Source organism: Psammomys obesus, unplaced genomic scaffold, assembly GCF_907164565.1.
Source record: "Psammomys obesus unplaced genomic scaffold, mPsaObe1.curated_primary_1811, whole genome shotgun sequence".
Classification (NCBI taxonomy): domain Eukaryota; kingdom Metazoa; phylum Chordata; class Mammalia; order Rodentia; family Muridae; genus Psammomys; species Psammomys obesus.
Window position 1 is genome coordinate 34,191,363 of NW_026596040.1, and position 21,801 is coordinate 34,213,163.

Below are 21,801 nucleotides of genomic sequence, written 5' to 3' on the forward strand. Positions count from 1 at the left end.
TCGCTTCCGCGCAGCGGCCGGCGGCCCCAAAGCCCGGCCCCGCGCCCCGCGCCTTCCCCAAAGCCGCCCCGAGCGGGCCACAGAGAGGGAAGGCGCGGGGAAAGGACCCCGAGTGTGCGCTTGGACCGCTCGCGCCTGCGCAAACCCCCGCTCTGCCCTCGTTTCCCCCCCCCCGCCCCCGCCCCTCGGCTGGCACGCCTTCCTCCCGCCCCTTTCCCCAGGCACCCGGCTACGTCAGAAAGAGTGGCGTCTAGCTCGGACAATCACAGTCGCTCCGCTCGCGAGCGCTCCGGGCGAGAGGAGGGCGGGGCGTAGAGAGGGGACGGAAGGAGCCGGCTTCGAGGCCCGCCTCGGTCTCGTCATCCAATCAGAGCGGGCTGGAGTGCGAAGGGGCGGGGCCCGAGAAGAGGGCGGGGGCGGGGCTGAGGGAAAAGGAGCAAGAAGGCTGCGGGACGAGAGGGCGGGCTCCCGGAGATTAAAAGCAGCCAATCAGAGCGCGCCGGCTTCATTCGGAGAGCGGCGTGGGGCGTCGCCGCCGCCGCCGCGCGCGCCGGGGGCTGGTTAAGGCCATGAAACAAAAGAAACCCTGAGAAGGGAGCCGCTGCCGTCCCCACCCACCCACCTAGTTACCTACCTCGGCTCCGGCCCCGGCCCCTCCACCCCGCCCTCGCGCGCTCCGGCGGCCCTGGCGTTCCTCAGCCCGGGGCGCGGGCGCCGCCGCCGCCGCCTCCCCCGAGGAAAGGTGTTTGCGCGCTGAGCGGGGCCCGGGCCCTGTCCGCCATGGGGCCCGCCGCCCGCCGCGCCTGACGCGCCCGCCGCCGCCGCCGCCGCCATTGACAGCGCGCCGCCGCGATGCCGAGCGGCAGCTCCGCGGCCCTGGCCCTGGCGGCGGCCCCGGCCCCCCTGCCGCAGCCGCCTCCGCTGCCGCCGCCCGCAGGGGGCCCCGATCTCGAGGGGGACGGGCTGCTGCTGCGGGAACGCCTGGCCGCGCTAGGCCTCGACGACCCCTGCCCGGCGGAGCCCGGCGCCCCGGCGCTCAGGGCCGCGGCGGCGGCGGCGCAGTGCCAGGCCCGGCGAGCGGCCGGGCTGGCTCCGGAGGAGTCCGCTCCGCCGGGCCGACCGGCGACCTCCGAGCCGGCGGAGCTGGAGCTGGAGGAGGACGAGGAGGAGGGGGAGGAAGCGGAGCTGGACGGAGACCTGCTGGAGGAGGAGGAGCTGGAGGAGGCTGAGGAGGAGGAGGACCGGCCGTCGCTGCTGCTGCTGTCGCCGCCCGCGGCCGCCGCCTCCCAGACCCAGCCGATCCCGGGCGGGCCCCTGGGGTCGGTGCTGCTGCCCGCCGCGGGCTTCGATGCGCGGGAGGCGGCGGCCGCGGCGGCGGGAGTGCTGTACGGAGGGGACGATGCCCAGGGCATGATGGCGGCGATGCTGTCCCACGCCTACGGGCCCGGCGGTGGCGGGGCCGCCGCTGCCGCCCTGAACGGAGAGCAAGCGGCGCTGCTGAGGAGGAAGAGCGTCAACACCACCGAGTGCGTCCCCGTGCCCAGTTCCGAGCATGTCGCCGAGATTGTCGGACGCCAGGGTGAGTGCGCCGCCGAGGTCTAGCTGGGCACGGCCCTGGGCGTGGGTGGGAGACGAAAAAGACGAGTGTGCGGCGGAAGAGCGAGCGAACCCGGAGAGTCCGCTCCCGAGGCCGCCGAGAAGGGGTCTGGGAGGAACCGAGGGTCGCCGAGGAGCAGATGGGTCACCTTGCGAAAACCCACGCCGCTCCGCGCCTTCAGCCTGACAAGTGTTAAGTTTCTCGGGTCACCCAGTCTAGTAGGGCTCACTTTCCTCGGTGTGTTCGTGGAACACCAGGCCGGCATGGCCCCAGAAACCTCGGTAAGGTGGTAAGAAGGTTAGGTCAGAAGTTGTGGGGACGGTATTGTCTTCCGAAAGCTTGGAGCTTGCAAGTTCAAGTAGCCGGGTGACCCGTAAAAGCGATCAGCCTTCTTTAGAACTGCTTGTGCAGATGAGAAACGGACAGACATGGAGGCATGTGCAAAGCTTATTCGAGAGGGGAGAGATGTTCAAGTGGCCGCATCACCACCTCCCTCCGCTATTCAGAAACTTGGCTTTTGAAGAGCACCCCAAACTCGGTTGGTACCCAGTGGACACATTTCTCTTCTCAAAAAGAGATAGTGTCAGTCTTCTGGAATACTTTAGCTTGTACCGTGAAGGAAAAACTGGGCAGTTAGGTAATTAAGGAACTTTATGCATTTGTACAGTTTTCAATAAATTTTATTCACTTGCCAGCACACCCGTTCTGCAGACAGACTCCTCCCACATTGTTCAGACAAAGGACCTATGTCTCAGATTCCAGGAGTAGGTTTGTGAAGGTGGGGGAAGGAGATGCACAGAGTACCTCTGTATCCGACATTTTTAGGGAAGGTTCTCTATGCCTGAGTGTAGTTTTTGCCCCATCTACTACCTGGGGAAGGGAAGATACTACCTGCTGCTGCTTCTGCTGCCGAAATCCTACATGGTGTAGCCTGCTTGATATGGGCTCTTGTTGAGGTCAAATAGAGATGATGGCGTGGCTGGTGGAGTGATCTCATTTTCCCAAGTGGTCTAAAGTACACATAAACAAAAAATTGTTGAAACAGTGACTTCACCTGTAAGAGGTGGCTCGTTTTTACTGGGACACCCACACACAAAAAAAAGCTTGTTCCAGGTTGTTGGGCTGATCATGATAATAGTGCATGAGACAACTTGTATGTACATAAAATAAAAGTGTGGTTTATTTATAGAACAGAGAGAGGTGCCTATTCATTTAAAGTCATTGAAAGCGTGCTTGATTTTGCTGGATAATGAGTTTGTTAAGTAAGCTGCTAAGACAGACTTTCTGCTCTTTGTTAGAAACAGTTTAGTAGAATGGCAATAAGTGAATGTGACAATAATGGTACCAACTACATGAAGGCATACAGTCTTACGTCCAAGAACATGACCCATAGAGAATGCTTAGTAAACAGAGAGGCAAGTATTAAACATGTGAGTGCAAAGGAGTGCCTGCTAGGTGGTGATTGGAAAGTCACCCAAATTTCATTAGTAATTAGGATCTGGTAAACTGGGGTAAATGCAGATGCCCTGGGAAGTGATTGTTAAGGCCATGAAATGTAGATTTGAATGACATGCTGAGAAAACAGCTCAATACAACTTAATTCAGTGTTCATGGTTTGCCTGCCATAGCAAAGGAAAAGAACATATGCTTGCTAGTTTCACCACATGACAAGGTAATATATCTTGATAGATTTAGTTTAAAATGAACTTTTGTCCTTTACAATCATAAGCACCTTAACTGTAAATTGGTGATGTTTACACAAATTTAATTTGCAAGCTTTTATTTTGTGCTGTTATATCATAATTGTCTTAGTTCTTAGGGCCATGCTCTTTGGTTAGTAAGGAAATAGGAATTTATGTCTTCAAACATGGAGACAAATTGCTGACTGTTTCTCTTGTACTTAATATTTCCCAGAGTTGAGGGTACTGTTAAAAGTATGTCATCTTCCTCTATCTTATCTTAAGAGCAGAGTCTTGCCCTTTTCCTGCTTTGAGCCACTCAACTAGTGGATCATTGACCTCTTCACCACCCCCGCACCCGAGCAGCATGGTAATAAAACCTGTATTTGCTCACTCCTATAGAGAACTAAGTGACTAATAGTCACATCCTTTTACTGTATGAAAATTTCTTGTGAGACTACCTGTCCTAACTGAGGTTTTTTTTTTTTTTTTTAAGTGAGTTTTTTAAAAGTTTGAGTTTTTCTTTGGAGGAGCTAAATGTTTATCCTTAAAAATTAGCCATTCCTGCCATCTTACTCATTACCTGAAGTCATAATTTTCTATTTGACATCTCTTAATTAGTTTTGGAAATAATTATGTCACAGATGGAGACATTCATGACTTCAGCTCTGAAGCAAAGAATATAGGATAAATGGAATTCTGAGTCATGCGTGCAGTTTAGCAAAGAAAGTGCTACTTGCAGATAGCCTCTGGTTCTTTTGTCTTTCAAAAAACAAACATTGCTTGTATTTTGTTTTTGTCAGTGAGATGGGTTTTCATCATGCAGCTTGGCTGCTGGGCTCACAAACATACCTCTATACCTAACCCCAGAGGGTTTTCTTTTGTTTATGTGTATAAGTGTTTTGCCTTCATGTATGTATGTATGTGTGCCTGATGTCAAAGAAGTCAAAAGAGGGGGTAGGTTCCCTTCGAAATGGAATTAAGGATGATTATGAGCCACCATATGGTGCTGGGAACCGAACCTAGGTCCTCCACAAGAGAGGCAAGTGAGTGTTATTAAATGTTGAGCTATCTCTCTAGGCCCAAGAAGACCATGTTTCTTTTAAAATTATGTGCCTGTGTGTGTGTATGAGTTGCAGGTGCCTGCAGAGAGGCTAGAGTCAGATATCCCTGAAGCTGGAGTTACAAGCACAAGCCACCTGGTGTGGATGCTGGGAACTGAACCCAAGTCCCCCTAACCCATGACCATTTTTTCATCCCTCATCTCCATGGACCACTGTTAATAGTAACAGTTGATAGTTAATAGTAATAGTAACAGCAGAGCAATTTGACCTGTTTTCCTCCCAGAAGCTATGGCCTTTGTACATGTTAAATTGGTTTTGTTGGTGTTAAAGTCTAAGACTGATGGCTCAGTGGCTAACGTGCCTAATCCACAAGCATGAATTTCTGAACTCAAATTCCCAGCACCTACAAAAAAAAGCTAGATCTGATGCCTTACGATTATCCCAGCACTGTGAGACTGACACAGGAGGATCCTGGAGACATGCTAGCCAACTATCAGTCATTGGGCTCCAGGTTCAGCAAGAGACCCTGTCTCAAAAGACAAGGCAAAGAACTAAAGAGGAAAATATCCACTATCAACCTCCAACCTCCACATGGGCATGCACGGGCATGCACAGATGTACACATGCTACAAATGTAAGATCGCATTTTATAAATAGGAGATGTCTCTCTTTTTAAATGTAGTGCCTGCAAAACATTAATAGTGGTTAACAGGTTTGATTGAAGTTCACGGGTTTTATTTTATTATGATTTGTCAGTTACTGTCTAGGAGTCTAAAAAGTGAATTACAGTAGAACACTGGATCTAATTTTTACTTTACTAACAATATTAAACAATGTAAATTGATTTCAGATGTTCATTTTCAGCTACTTTTGACAATGTTTTTAATTGATAGTATGTGTTCTTTAACCTTATAGGTCTAGGAAAGTTTTTTTTTTTTCATTGCACACTTTGTCAAAAAAAAAAAAAAACCTTGTACCCCCATTATACATTTTATATATATATATAAGTGTATAATAAATAAGTTAGCAAATAAGGTAAAATGAAAATGGGTCCTTTTATCTCTGTGTTGATATTTTTATACTCTAGATGTCACTGAGCTATACCATTTAGAAAACTTCCTCATTGGTTGAGTTCCCTTGTTAACCACTGATCTCCAATGACAGTGTGTATTAGTGGATGGGGGGGAAACCTTTCCATTGTTTCAAGTTGTCAGTAATGTTTGATTAGGAGAGACAGGATACTTGACCTTGCTGTGCATAGATTTCCCATCCAGAAGTACATATTTCTTTTATTTACTAAAGAAAAAATTTCAAAACAGCACTGAAATCATGCTGTCTTCCCCCTGACTCCAGGAAGGGTTTTGTTTTTGACCCCTTTGCTAAGTACTACTGGATATTTTACCAGTGCCATATAACTGTTAGGCAGACTGTTAGGCGGGTTATAGGCATTTTGCAGATTAAACCTAAGGTTCTAAAAGTTAATTTGTATATTTAGTAGTTCTATGTTTAGACCAGTTTTAAACAGCGTGATTTTCACTATTAGTAACATAATCTCAAAATGAAAAATTTGGGGGGAAAAGACAACTAAACTATGTGCTGTTAAAAAAAAAAAGTGTCCAGGGATATAGGCCAGTGATAGAGCAGGCATGACGCCCTAGGTTCTATCCCCAGTGCAATTAAAAGAAAAAGGAGAGAAGACGAGGTAGGGTGCTATTTCAGAAAACACTAAATAGGTAAATAGATCATGGTTAAAACTTCCTTTTTTTTTTTTTTTTTAAGGTGATTCTAAAAGTATTTGTTTTGTGGTGACCTCTCACTGTGTAGCCCTTGGCTAGTCTCCTGTCTCAGCTTTTAACTTAACTTACCATTAGTTACTATACAGAGATTTACAAAATTCAGTGTGGTAATTAAGTCTTTAAGCTACTTGGTTTTTCTATTTTTGTTTGAGGGAAAGTTTCCATGTTGCCCAGGCTTGTCTCAAGTCAAACTCCAGATTTCTTCTCCACCTTATGAGTGCTAGGATTATAGGCACATTATCCCACCCAGCCAATAATTTTCTAATACTGGATTTACCAAGCCCAATTGAATTAAATATATACATAGCATAATACTGCTTGAGTAGTTGTCTGTGACTTCTCTTGAGAAATTTATATTACTCTTAAGTAACTATAGAATCTTTTGTGCCAGTGTTTAAGTTTAGGACAGTTCAATATATGTGGTTATTGCCTTTGTCTAGTAAGCAGAGGACTACAAATCACTGCATGTAAGGAAAGCCTCATTTGACTACATATATGAAATAGTAAGACTTAACTTTAAAATAATAGAGAATTTGTTACTGACAAATTCTGTAAGGAGTAAGGTAAAATTTATGAACTCTCTAGCTAAAAGTATATGGCCCAGGCTGTCCTTGATCTCCTGGGTACTGTTACTGCCTCTTCAGTACTACAAGCACCTGCCAGCTATTCCCTGCTCATAACATTTTTGTAGTTAATATATTTCTTTTACCTTCTGTGCAGGTTCTAGATGAAACGTAAAATTTTACCTAAAAAGATTAAGGTAAAATCTTTTACTTAAAAGGTACAAGATCTTCAAATTTACAGTATGTACTTTCAGGAAAGGGTTAGGAGAGAATCATTTACAAATAACTGATTCCACTTAAAATTTGTATTGTTTTGTTTCTGAATGATGCCAGAGATCTAACCTAGGACCCCATGCATGGAAGATAGGCTCTCTACCACTAAACTACATCCCTAATCTGGTATTTCTGAGAATTTTATTAACATGTTCTAAAGGGTAGAAACATCTATAGTAAGGAAAACTCTCTTAATATTTGAACCTCTTTAACATACTTTAGGGGGAATCTTAGAAACGCTAGTTTGGGAGTGGAAAGATGGTCAGCAAATAAAAACAGGTGTTGCCCTCTAAAGAGCGGACCAGGGTTCAGATCCTAGCATCCACATTGGACAGCTTGCAAATGCCTGTATTCCAGCTCCAAGACATCTGTGCCCTCTTCTGATCTCCTTGAGTACCTGTACACGAACGTGTGCACATACTCACACATAAATAATAAAAACACATCTTAAAAATCACTACTTTATAACTTTGAGCCATTCTTTTGGATTGCCATTGCTCTTTTTTTAACATTCTAACTTGCTAAAGTATAAAATTAGATAATTTCATAGAGCTTAGAATGTAAACTTTATCCAAAAAAGAGCCCCTATAGTCCTACAAATTACCAGTTAGATTGACTTCATGTTTAGTCCCAGCTTTGTAGAGTTTATAATACTTAACATCTTTCACGATCTAAATATTAGGAGTTAGGGCTGTGTGCACATGCACACGTGTATGCAAGCGTGTGTGTTTGCAGAAGCCGGAAAAGAATCTTAGCTGTCTTCCCCCATCAAATCTTTGTTTTATTTTTTGAGATGGTGTCTCCTATGAACTTGAAGTGCCACCTCCCCATTTTAGTTAGGCTGGCTGACTTAACAGTAAGTTGTGATCCACCTGTCTCTACGCCATAACACTGAGTTACAGACACAGGCAGCCATAGCTGGCTTTTGTGGGTGCTGAGGATTTAACTTCAGGTCTTCTTGCAGGTAGACATACACACATACAGCATTCATGCACACACATAGACACGTACATACACACACAAACACACACTGAGCATAGAGATGCTCTCTTTTAGACTTACCTAATGTTCATCAGACTAAGATATGTTGAAATTGAGTTCTTACAATGTGAAAGCTTTTGAATAGTCTACTGTTACAACAGGAAAGGACTTTAGAAAATCAAGTGATATGCCTCATGTTCATTGTACTATATTATGAAATGTGAGATAGTGTTGTTTTTAGAGGAAGAAAATGGAGAGCAGTGAAAAGAGTGTGAAACCAAGACAGTTTGGGTTTGAGATCTAACAGCAGCTAAGATCCCATCAACAAGCCAATTAAGTTAGCTGGGCATGGTGGCGCATACTCTGCACATGGTGGCAGAATTCAAGGACAGGCTGGTCTATAAAGTGAGTCCAGGACAGCCAAGGCTATACAGAAAAACCCTGTCTCAAAAACAAAAACAAAACAACAACAAAAGTCAACTAAGTTATTTCCTGCCCTTTCCAAAGCACTCGACTATGAAGAATAAGTGAAAATGTGTGTAGGAGAGAGGTTTTAGAAAACTGAGTACTTTATAAATCCTATTATTTCAAAGCCAATTCCAATCTCCCTGGTATTAGTTGAGTTTACTCATGAAATACTTGGTAAGAAACAGTGGCAGGATGCAAATGACCTGTGTTTGGGTTAGTTTTGAGAGGGAAGGATGATAGGGGATGAACCTAGGGCCTTCAACATGACAAGCATATGCTTTACCAGTGAGGTTTATAACCTATTCCAGTAAGCTCTTTTAATATTTTAATTTTTTCTGTTTCTAACAACTAAATGAGGGAACTAGCTTTTATAGTACTAGTTACTCTCACATGACAAGTAGATTGAGGTTTCATGACCTGTTTGTTTGCTTGTTTGGTTTTACTTGTTTCTTTGGTTGGTTTTTGTTTGTTGAGACAGGGTTTCTCTGTTTCTTGGCTGTCCTGGACTAGCTTTGTTGACCAGGCTGGCCTCGAACTCAGAGATCCACCTGCCTCTGCCTCCCTGAGTGCTGGGATTACAGGCGTGTACCACTGAGCCTGCTTCATGTCCTATTTTAAATTCACTAACTGATTCATGATAGTTTGTCCACGCAGTCTTCCATTTTCAGTAGTCACTAATTCTTCCTTGAGGAAAAGCTAGACCTACACTTGTGAAGTATAGTCAGTATCTGAACAGTTGTTTTAGATTTTAGAGAACAATGAAATTCTTATAGGAGGAATTTGATGAACAAGAGGGGAAGGGGGTTACCTAGATATTATATTGAATGACCTAACAAGGAAACAGCAGGTTAATGGTCAGTTAGAATCCAGTCCTGCAGATTATGGGGGTGGGGGGGGGTCCTAATGTTTTCTTTGAACTAGACCAAATTATTTCCCTGTGGTAGCTGTAACACTGAGTTAAGCCATTGTTTGTGTGTATGGGTTGTGTTTCATACCGGCACACTTCCTTCTGAAAGCCAAAGGTCAGCCGTGGGTGTCATTACTCAGAAATGGTTTAGTTTGGCATTAAAGATAAATTTAATTTTTATTTTTAGTGTTTTTGTGTATCTGATAAGGCTAGAAGAATATCAGATCCCCTGGAAGTAACTTACAGTTGGTTGTAAAATGGCCTAATGTAAGTGCTAGGAACCAAACTAGGGTTTTCTCTGGGGCAGTTGAAAGCACTCTTAACCATTCTTCTAGTTCTCCAGTCCCCCACCTTGACAGCACCCCTAGAGATCTATCTCCTCTGAGATTACAATTGCAAGTGCACTGATAATCTGCCTTTTTTTTTTTTAATGTAGATTTTAGGGATTGAACTCAGTTCCTTTTGTTTGCACCACAAGTACTTTACCAATAGCTGTCCGTCATTCCTGTTTGTTAAACTTAAAGCTATACACATAATTTCTACTTTTCAAGTTCTCCTGTGTTACTTGGGGGAGAGAGTATGATATGTATGCTAGGAAGCTATTCCAAAAGCTTAAAGATCTGAATAGAAGTGGAAGAGGAACAGCATCCATTCCCTCTCAATTTTAGTCACCTGAAACTCTCAAAATGCTGAACTAGCTTTAATGTCGCCCACTGTACCAATGTGCACTCCCAGTTTTCTGCTTTGGGCACTTCCTCCTTACTTGGCAAAACTACTTTCTTTGAGCCTCTTCAAAATGCCTTTGAAGTCCGACTGTGCTTCTGTGCTGAGGGCAGAGGTCAGTGTTAGGTTTTTGTCTTTAGTCACTATCTTTTGAGATAATCTCTCAGTGAACCTGGAGCTCAGTGATTCAGCTAGATTAGTTTGCTAGCTAGCCTCAGGGATTGTAGCTGATGTCCTCAAGCATGTGTAGCAACCTCCTTACCATCCATCTCCTGGGCCCTTGAAGCCTTCTTTTATATATTTTAAAGCTGTAAAACTCACCTCCTTTTGTGTGCTCCCACTACTTTGTAAGTCTGTGTTCGTTAAAGCAGGTGTCACTTGGCGTCTCTTGGTCATGAGCTCCTTGAAGTCAATTTCATTAATGACCAAGTTTCTTCTTCTACTGTAAGTAAACCATGTACTTTTTAGGGGGAGTATAACATTTAAATAGACAAACTCGGACATTAAGCTGAACTATAAATTTCAGATTAATAAAATGTTCTTGAAGCCCAAGAAGTGATTTAGCTAGGGATACCTTGAAATCTCCAAACCTCTCCCTGGCCAGAGGCCATTTGATTACTATTCCTTAATTGGGTTTAAAATTCCCATGAACTAATCAATACGTCTTTCAAAAGCTGAGGCCTTGGAAGAAAGGAAGGGGTGATATAATTAGCAGAATAACCCCACACATCCAGAAATTTGTAACTCTAACCTACCATCACCACCAAAGAAACAATTGAAGTGTTTGCTTCCCTTGGCATGTTGCAGGTGGGCTGAAGGACATGGGTTTAGCTGTGTAAAGAATGTCTAGGATTATCTGGTAGGCCCAGTTGTAATATAAGTTCCTAAAAGTAGAAAACTTAACAGCTACCTGTGGGCTTGAATAGAGATGAGAAGAAACCTAACTGCTGGCTCTGAAGAGTTAAAAGCTAAAGTGATGTAGATGGTTCTAAAACCACCAAACCTAAATTCTGCCACCAACCTAAATCTGCAAGGAAACATACCTTCTCCTAGAACGTCCAGAAATACTTACATACACACACACACACACACAAAAGTCTCACACAGGTTCCAATGGGGTTAAAATCAAAACAGTGGAAGGATTCGTGTATGTATGTATATATGTATATGTATATATTTTGAAATAACTAATAAATTTTTATCATTGAAAATACCATTTATAGTAATTAGTGGTAGCATTGGGAAACTATCTCAGAGCTAGAGAGGGTACTCAGTGGGTAATAGTTCCTGCTACGTAAGCATGAGGATCTGAATAGATCCCAGCACAAGTAAAAAACTAGGTATTGGCCACCAGCCTAGCTTCTGGCTAGGAAGAAAGTTGCAGATGATAGAGCAGGACATCTGATGTCATCATCTGACTTCCACAGACAGATACACACCTACACATACACATGTTTGTCTCATACTTCTTGAAACTAGAAGATCATCTTCAGAATCATTGAATCTTGGAGGTCATATAAGCTTTAATGATGGTAACCCATGACAAAAAGTATCTCATCATACACATATCCTGCTGAAACACAGGGAACACACGAGAGTCAAGGATTGGTTGGTTAGTTTTTAAATGTTACTTGCAACACAACAAGTTGATGCTGCAACTCACAGTTTGTAACTAGTTTCCTCCTCTTCCTTCCAACTCCAATCCCAACAACAGAGCTACCCTTTCTTTAGAAAGGGTCTCTTAACCTTGAGAAGCCAGATAGAATGTCTTGTTATACCAAGGAGGGAGAAGACAAGTTGTGGCAAAAATTGGAGGGTTTTAGCCTAAAACAGCCCTAGCAACAATAATTGGGAAAGTGGGTTCATATGCCAGCAAGGTAAGATGGAGGTTTTATTGCAGAGAATTTATTAGTTTCTGCCTTGTAACTACCTTCAGTAAAACTTTGTGTGTTGGTTTTATCTTTAGCTATAAGAAACAAAGTAGTAGCGCTTATTTTTAAAACTTATTTAGGGTGTTCAGGCCTCAACCTGCCAACCCTAGGTGAGAGAGGTTAGTGGGGAGAGAGGGCTTCTTAATTCTCCCAGCTCCTTAGGGTCAAGGGTTTTTTTTTTTTTTTTAGGACAATACTACTCTCCATCAAGAGCAAACATAGCCAGCAGTGTCCTCCAAGACACTGCACCCCGAAGTGTTTCTCTCCATCTGTCTGCTCCAAACTGCCACACTTCCATCTCTGGTCTCTTCAAACCGCTGCACGCTATACCACACTACTCTTTCTCTTTCTGGGCTCTCATATTTATACTCTCAGAGCCCTAGACCACAGCCTTCTCCACATGCTGCACATGGAAGGCCAATACCAGCTGCCACAAACCACGCCCTGCACAAGACAATTAACTGTGGACAAACTGTAGCCCAACTAAAATTTAGGATTAGGGGCTGGAGGGATGGTTCAGAGGTTAAGAGTACTCGCTGTTCTCCCAAAGGTCCTGAGTTCAATTCCCAGCAACTACATGGTGGCTCATAACCATCTATAGTAAGATCTGGTGTACAGGCAGAATGTTGTATAGATAATAAAATAAGTCTTGAAAAAAAAGTAGGATAAAAACAAAAACATATTGACATAACATAACTGAGTTTACAAAGAAACCAAATCTTCCATTACAAGTAGCCTGTACATCTAAGAGTTGTAAAACTGTGCTTTGACTTTGAGATTTTGAAATTACTCGTCCTGCTGCTGTAATTTAAAATAATCATAGCAGTGCTAGCTAAAAGTTTTAAATATTCATATATTCTAATCATACTTACTTAATTTGCATACACAATGAAAAGTCCCTGTCCCTCCAAGTCAACCAATTTTACAAATACTTTATATTTCATTCTACAGCTCTCTTAGGTTCATGCTTACCTAAACAATAAGTAATAAAATACTGAGAGTATCTTGCACTTATTGGTATAACTTCAAGATCACCTCAACAAATGGGAGGTGGCAAAAGATAATTTTGATACACAAACTGCCCTCTGCAAATTACCCACCTTGGCCAACTAAACATTATCCCGCTTTCACTTGCAGTCTTACTGTAATGCTGACATTGACAGCAGTAACAGATGGGAAAAGTAGCTTAGCTACTACAGAATAAGAACTTCCATCTTCAGAACAGTGTTTGCTTTGCTGTAAACTGTTTCTTTTACCTGTTTGTCTCTTGGAGTTTAGTGTTTTAATTTATAGTGGAGAATACAGGAATGTAAGAAAAATTAGCTGATTGTGAGAGGAATTGTAAGCATTTAAAATTTCAGCTATTTTTATAACTTTAAAGTATTTGAATTTTCAAACAGAAATTCAGTCTTAAATATTCCATAAAGCTCTGTTTACCTCGCTACCTACAAAGAAATTATAAAATGAATTTGTTACTTCAAGTTAATGTCACTTTTTGAAAACTACCTAATCAAGTAGTCCTCACCTTCACAATGTGTTTCTAGGAATCATATATCCAGCTCAGCAGCTTTATGTCATAAAGAAGCTGTGCTGTGATGAGTGAAGTTTCTGTGTTGAACTGTCATATAAAATTTAGGGAGAGAGAAGTTCTTGCCTCTCCATTTGGTTTTGGTTTTTGTTGTTGTTTTTTGTTTGGCAGTGCCTAAAAAGGCTTCATTTTTAAAGGGTTTTTTTTTTGGGGGGGGGGGGGGGGGAGGGTAGCTTTTTACATCCTTCCCCTGATCTGCAAAACCAAAGTGCATTACCCTTTGTGGTAAGGTGTCTGGCCTTCCTATCACAGAAGTGATTCAACATATTCTGTCTTTCCAATGACCATGCATCAAATACCTATTTTTCAATACCAACTATAGGGTCAAATAAGTGTTCTGTGTACTACCAGCTAGAACTAACAGTTACTTAAATTACTGTCTCAGTGGGATTTGGAGTTTGGGGGGTGTTTTGTTTTGTTGTAAGGTGTGGTGTGATGAAGTGTGGAGTGTGGTGGTAGGGATTGAACCTACCTACGTGCCAGGCAAGCATTGTATACTCCCAGCTCTCTACAGTAGTTAGTTAGCAAGCTGTCTTAATCATCTGTTGGTTGATACTAGTAAAGATAAAAAGGAAACAAACCTAAATTCTTAATGATACTTTGCACCTATAGAAATTGTCATGTTTTTTTCTGCAGGATGAACCAGGGCTACCTGTTATTAGGAATGAGGTGTGTGTTTGTTTAATTGTTTGTCTGTTTGTTTGTTTTAAGTTTGTTTTTTCCTCTGTGTGTGAGTGTGTGTGTTGTGTGTGTGTTATACTTGTGTGGGCAGGAGCCTTATTTAGATACACTCTCTTTGCTGAACCTGAAGTGTGACTCATAGCTAGCAAACCCTAGAGATCCTCCTGTCTCCACTCCCTATTAGCACTGGTGTTATGACTGCTTTTCTCATGGCACTGGGGATTTGAACTTACTTAGGTCTTTATGCTTGTGCAACAAAGGACTCTTACCCAAAAAAGGCATGTCTGCAGGCCAAAAATGAGGTTTTTAGGAGGCTGCCTTCTTACAGAGTTGTAGCCGGGAGTGTGGACTCATATAACTAAATGGTGCTCTTTGAATCTGCTTGTTTAATTGATAGGATGTGACCAGTTAGTTGTTTGTTTGTTTGTGTTTTTTCCTTTCAGATTTTCATAGGCATCTCTGCCAGTTACATGCTGTCCAAGGAATGTGATCTCAGTTCTTAGCCCCAGGCAGCACCTACTATGAGGAAGATTTGACTGTGTAAACAGACAAAAGATTAGCTGTGATCACCTAGTTCATGTTATTGTAGAGTAAAAACATCTAACTCATCTTTTACTCATTTAATTTTAATATAGTTGATTGTAGATGTAGTCTTACCATAGCACTTAAAATTTCATGTTTCACAGTAATATAAATTTTACTTGTGATTTCTTGATAGATACTATGAAACAACCTCCTCCCAACAGCCCCTACTCTTCTAAATGCTTTTCTTAAAGTTTTGGTTTGGGCCCCACAGTTAGAGTAGTTTGTTTCTTCTTTACCTAGTACTATAATTTTTAAGTTCTACTTGTTCTCTTAAACTACATAACCAGCAGTAAGATTTCTAAAAGTATAATAAAATGAAGAAAAAATTAAGAAATCTAGGAAAAGCTTTCTGAGGAAGGTGTTCCTCCATCTTGATGTCACACTCAGTGATGTTTGAGTACATTTTGTTTTCAGAGAACCTGGGTCTGGATTTTCATGGTAATGTACCTAGGACACATAGTAAAAAGACAGCCATTTCTTTGTAAGTTCTACATTTTCTTTGAAGGAGGAATAGGAACTTGATTAGTTTGTGGTTAGGATTCAGAAGTTGCATAGTAGGTTAAGTTATTTTAAATATGCTGTAATATTTAATTTTTAATATTTAAATATGCAAGAGGCTCATGGGCTCAATCCCTCACACTGTATATCACACACACCCCCAACCAAAAATCCCACTGAGACAAATTAAAATTAAATTTTAATCCTTTCAATATGGATGCAATTAATAATATGGGACCAGAAGATGGAAGTCTAGGGATTAAAGAGGGGGATTTGGGGCCCAAAATAACATTTAAGAAAGGCCCAGTGTTCTAATACAGAGAATAAGCAACTTTCCTTTCTATAAATGTTGCATAGCAACCCTATAGTATATATGGATATTCAGTTTCCCAGTGCTTTGGAAATTGAGAGGCAAGTATATAACTATAGGAGTGGAAAATATCATTCATTAATAGTTAATAGGAGTTAAACAAAACAGCTGGGAGTAAAGAAGCAAAAAAGGGAAGATTTTAGTCAGGGAAATGAGGGACCATGGATATGCCATAAGTTGAATTATGTGACAGAGTAAAAGAGTTGAGGAATGGGTATAGGGTGAAAGTAAAAAGTCAGGAACCAGCTGAAAAAGTGCTTTGTGTGCCATATAGTTTGAACTTCAGTGTATCCAGAACCAGTAAAATACCCCATGCAAAGAAGTGATCATATAACCCATCCTAGATTGAGAAATCATCATCTTACTGAGGAAAATAAAAATAACTGGACTAAGGTAAGGCTGGAGATACTTGAGATTGTATATATGTATTGCAGATATGTGAGCTCAAAGTTATATATCTTAAAAGCCTTAGTTTTGACTTACCCATTAGTGACTTGTTGGGGACAAGAGAGAAAGAGAAGGCTTAAGAAAAAGGACTGCCCAAATTGTGAGTTCTGTTTTCAGTAGCATTACTTTTTTTAACTTTTTGGAGGAACTAATTGTATGATGTATTCATGAGAACAAACTTATTCTGGGAATCTGCTTGTTTAATTTCTTTGAAAACTAACTCGGATTTTTAAGCCATAGTTGTGTGCTTGACAGTTTGGAGACCTATGGAATCTGCATAATTGGCAGTGTAGTTCACAGAAACAATTAAAGTTTTATTTGAACTCAGGTACATTTGTACGTTGAACTTCCAAAGCTTCTAGTTTGCATTTGGAACTGGTGTTCCTCTAGCCATTTTCCATGAGTTTGCAATATTTGGTTTTTTTTTTTTTAAATGGGTCAATAACTTTACAATAAACACAAAATCATTCTACATTACTTTTTTTTTAATCCTATACTTTTATGGTTGTCTTCCCAAATATTTAAAATACTGTCAATAAAATTTTTACAAAGGAGTTATGTTAAAGCAATAAAATAATCTATTGAAAGTCATAGAATTTGTAAAAATTAAAATTCCTAGTCTAATGAAAAGACCGTTGTTTACTATATCACACAGACCTCAACTCTGCCTCTACCACTGATGTGTGAACCAGAACAAGTTATGTAATTTTCCTGAGCTTTTGTTTTATTTCCTTAGTAAAATGAGGTAATACTCCAGTTCTTAGAGTTCTGAGCGGGTTAAATGAAACAACAAATATTCTTATAATATTTTAATAACCCTCTGAATCCAGTTAGTACATGACAATAAAGGTTAGCTATCTCAACTATATTCATATTTTTCTTGCTGCCAATATCTTTGCAAAGTAAAAGTTCGTTAGTATTGTAAAACTCAACCCTACTGATGGTATAGTTTACCTGTAGAGTACTTTGTACATCTTTCCAGTGTACTACTTATGTGAGAGAGAACAAACTAGACTTCTTAGTTATGACCTCCCAGTAGAGGTTCCTTCTCTTCCCAAAAGAGAGAATGCCAGACAAGTATGCCTCCATCTCCAACAGTATTGCATGGAATTGGGGAAATGTCACCATTTAGTGTTAAGTTTTATGATAAATAAGAAACTATTAAGAACTGTATCCTGCAGGGCATTTAGCTTATTTAGTTTATAGAACTTTTCATAGTTTGCCTTTACAAATATTTTTGAAGTAGATAGTGATTCTGAAATGTTTTCTTTTAACAGGTTGTAAAATTAAAGCACTGAGAGCCAAGACAAACACATATATCAAGACACCTGTACGTGGTGAAGAGCCCATTTTTGTTGTCACTGGTCGGAAAGAAGATGTTGCCATGGCCAAAAGAGAAATTCTTTCGGCTGCAGAGCACTTCTCTATGATCCGTGCATCTCGAAACAAAAATGGCCCTGCACTGGGAGGGTTATCATGTAGTCCTAATCTGCCTGGTCAAACCACAGTCCAAGTCAGGGTCCCCTATCGTGTGGTAGGGCTAGTGGTTGGACCAAAAGGAGCAACAATTAAGAGAATTCAGCAACAGACTCACACATACATAGTAACTCCGAGCAGAGATAAGGAGCCAGTCTTTGAAGTGACAGGGATGCCCGAAAATGTTGATCGTGCACGAGAAGAAATAGAAATGCACATCGCCATGCGTACAGGAAACTACATAGAGCTCAATGAAGAAAATGATTTCCATTATAACGGTACTGATGTAAGCTTCGAAGGTGGCACTCTTGGCTCAGCATGGCTTTCTTCCAATCCGGTTCCTCCCAGCCGTGCAAGAATGATGTCCAACTATCGAAATGATAGCTCTAGTTCTCTAGGAAGTGGTTCCACTGATTCCTATTTTGGAAGCAATAGGCTAGCTGACTTTAGTCCAACAAGCCCGTTTAGCACAGGAAACTTTTGGTTTGGAGATACACTACCATCTGTAGGCTCAGAAGATCTTGCAGTAGACTCTCCTGCCTTTGACTCTTTACCAACATCTGCTCAAACTATCTGGACTCCATTTGAACCAGTTAACCCACTCTCTGGTTTTGGGAGTGATCCTTCTGGTAACATGAAGACTCAGCGTAGAGGAAGTCAGCCATCAACTCCTCGTCTGTCTCCTACATTTCCTGAGAGCATAGAACACCCACTTGCTCGGAGGGTTAGGAGCGACCCACCTAGTACAGGCAACCATGTTGGCCTTCCAATATACATCCCTGCTTTTTCTAATGGTACCAATAGTTACTCCTCTTCCAATGGTGGTTCCACCTCCAGCTCACCTCCAGAATCAAGAAGAAAGCACGACTGTGTGATTTGCTTTGAGAATGAAGTTATTGCTGCCCTAGTTCCATGTGGCCACAACCTCTTCTGCATGGAATGTGCCAACAAGATTTGTGAAAAGAGAACGCCATCATGTCCAGTTTGCCAGACAGCTGTTACTCAGGCAATCCAAATTCACTCTTAACTATATATATATACATAAATACTATATCTCTATATGGACTCATAAAGGCATGGGTATAATGGTACCCCCAGTAAACTTCCTAATGAATTCTTATGACTGTTATCAGGCTTTATTGGGATTAGGCTAAAGTTGTTAGTACACTTATAAAAGGCTGCTATGGTAACACTAAACCTAAGTGGTCTCTTGTCTATTAGTTTGGTTTGAATTATTAATACTATCTTGTAGACTCAGAGACATAGCTTGTATAAGAATTGTTAAAGCTAAAGTTCTACTTGGCTGTGTAACCTATGAGCAAAATGTATACATCTGAGATTTTAGTCGGTGGGTCCCAAAGCCTAGCCGCATTAAGAGTTTATGGAGGGTGCCTGGCTTCACAGATGACTGACACTTCCAGTGCTGCCTTCTTCACACTGCCAGTTTTGACAAAACAGGTTTGTTTTTTATTTTACAACAACTTCTGCCTAATTCTGCAGGATTGCAAGTAATTTTTTAAAGCATTGTGATTACTTCTTAGTGATAATAGGGCTGATGGCAGTTTACTAGATCACTGGTTATAATTTGGGACAAAAACTGCTACATTGACGTTCATCTCGCCCAGAGTGCTCAAGGCTGGTATGTTCAGTGGATCAGGAATACAATTGTCTTTGATTGTGAATTCCTACCCATTGCCTCAGTGAATGTGGAAATGGCTGCCTGGGTTTTCCCATTTCAGGATGGGCTTTGGGATGCATCTGTATTGGCTGAAAAATTGAGAATGCGAACATTCCATTCATTACTCTGATCAAGCTATTAATTAATATTTAGACTGTAGATCAAAATGTGAAACATTTTATGTTCAATCCATATTTGTCTTGCACATTATAAATATATTTTTATTTTTTAGTAATGTAGGGGATGGGGAGGGAGATAATAATGCCCTTGGCATAATTCATGAAAGCAGCTGTGACAACCTCTAATCAGTTTACTTCATTTCAAACCTATTTCCAATCACAAGGAAAGATTTCTTTAAAATACACTTGTACATTTCACCTGTGGATGTTTAACGTCATCCTCAGTATGTCCCCAAATTTGCTGGTATTGAAAGGACAAAACATTATACTGGTGGGGTTTTCTACTAATTATTTTTGAAGCGTTATTTTCCCAACACAAAAGAGCTTTTTTTCTCAGTATAACAAAAATTGAAATCTTATGTGTATTCAATAGTAAATAGACAAATTTTATTTTTTATTTCCACTTGAAGAGTTACATTTCGTATAAAGTTTACAAATAACGGTTTTTATTTTGATTTTTTTTCAGTATAAAAAGAGTTGCCTTGATGGCATATTATGATGTAATGCTAATTGCTTGTAGGATAGTTAATTGTCAGTATTGAATCCTAATCTCTAGCTGCCGTCTTGTAGATATGGACGAATGTCACCAAGCATGTGTTTTTTATTTTGTTGCATCGTACACTGCAACTAATAAGCCAAGGAATCGACATATATTAGGTGCGTGTACTGTTTCTAAAAACCACAAACTAAGAATGATAAATTATCAATATAGTTTAGTATTTGCTAATTTTACTACACTCTTTTGTTATGTATATGTAGGGAAGTCATAGGGATTATAAATTCAATTTGAGTAAAGTTTAAAACCATATATTTTATGATAAAGGGCCTTTAACTTAAGATGGCCAAAGCACTGATATTATATATTTGCTGTAAAGAGAATTATAAGAGTTTTATTTTTCTGATATTAAAAGTTACTTAATAAAGACTTGTTTCCATTAACTTGAATGTATTCTCCTTGGTGGTTTTTTATATAACTCACTCTTATCCTTTAATCTTAAACAAAAAGGAACTACTTAATGAAATTTTCTTATCACATCTTCCTCCTCTAGTTATGCCCTTGGTCGTAGTGTTATGAGAGCATGGACGGGGAGTGTGTGTGTGCACACACGCGTGCTCCTGGTGTTAAACATGTCTTCCTAGCCCCCACTTACCTTTTGTGTGGCTGGCTGTCCACCCTACTTCCTGAGACACTCGACCTGGAGCTCATTGATTCTAGTAGACTGGTTGGCCAGAGAATGGGCCAACCTCGCCCACCCCCAGCATTGGCACTGCAGGTATGCACTGCTGCACGTGATTCTCACAGGGGGTCTTCATCCTTGCACAGCAGGCCGTCTCCCCAGTCTGAAAGTACAGGTTTTAAACTTCGGACTAAAACTACTTTCTGAAAGACCATACGTGGTTGACAAAAATATTACACCATTTGCAAAATTGATTTGATGTTGATTTGGAGTAGATTGTTGTCATTTGATTAAAAAGAGTAAATATTGAATCTTTAAGATTGGTGTAATTAAAGTATTCTTATATTGTAGAGGTTTGACACCACCAGAACAAGTCTTTATTGTAGGTTTTTTACTACGTTTGCCTTTAAACTTAGTTAAATTCTGAAGTTATGCACTTCTTTTTATCAAGATTTTTATCAACAGAACCCCTATGCAAAGTGTTGAGCAAATGTGGAACAGAGCAGAATGATTGGGTTAAGAAAAATAAAAACAGTAGACAAGTAGGAGCTAACTTACTCTGGGTTTTCCTCCAGAGCTAGATACTACCCCACATGCTACCTGCCTTCCAGTCCCTTAAGTTTCAATTTTTCTCATTCAAAAACCTTATAAACATCAAGAAGTTAAGAGTAGTAAGAACGTTCTATCTTTTCTATATCTGTATTTCTACAATTTAATGGTTGTAGTAATGCTGTTATGACTACTTTATACCTGAGCCATTTATTGTTGGTTGGTCCGTAAGATACTGGGAAATGGGGCATTGAAAAGATACAGGACATCAGAAAGTAATGAGATCATATTTTTAATACATATTAAGAATACCTTCCTGGGGCCTGGAGAGATGGCTCAGTGGTTAAGAGCACTGTCCTTCCAAAGGTCATGAGTTCAATTCCCAGCAACCACATGGTGCCTCACAGCCATCTATAATGTGAACTGATTCCCACTTCTGCCAGGTGTAAATACAGATAGAACACTCATATTCATAAAATAAATAAATCTTAAAAAAAAAAAAAAAGAATACCTTCCCATTCGAGGATCTCTTAGTAATTTTCCATTTAAACTGTCCATGTGGAATTATCAAAAGATTCAAAGTAATTGAA

The 21,801-nt window shown here is 41.0% G+C and overlaps 1 protein-coding gene across 1 annotated transcript; it reads left to right on the plus strand.

Annotated features, from left to right (window-relative positions):
- The first annotated feature begins 822 nt into the window (after positions 1-822).
- On the plus strand, positions 823-20,423 carry Mex3c (mex-3 RNA binding family member C). Its single transcript, XM_055622944.1, has 2 exons — positions 823-1,579; positions 17,429-20,423. Exons 1-2 carry the CDS (start codon positions 853-855, stop codon positions 18,652-18,654), a joined length of 1,953 nt encoding a protein of 650 aa, XP_055478919.1. The 5' UTR covers positions 823-852; the 3' UTR covers positions 18,655-20,423.
- The last annotated feature ends 1,378 nt before the right edge of the window (positions 20,424-21,801 follow it).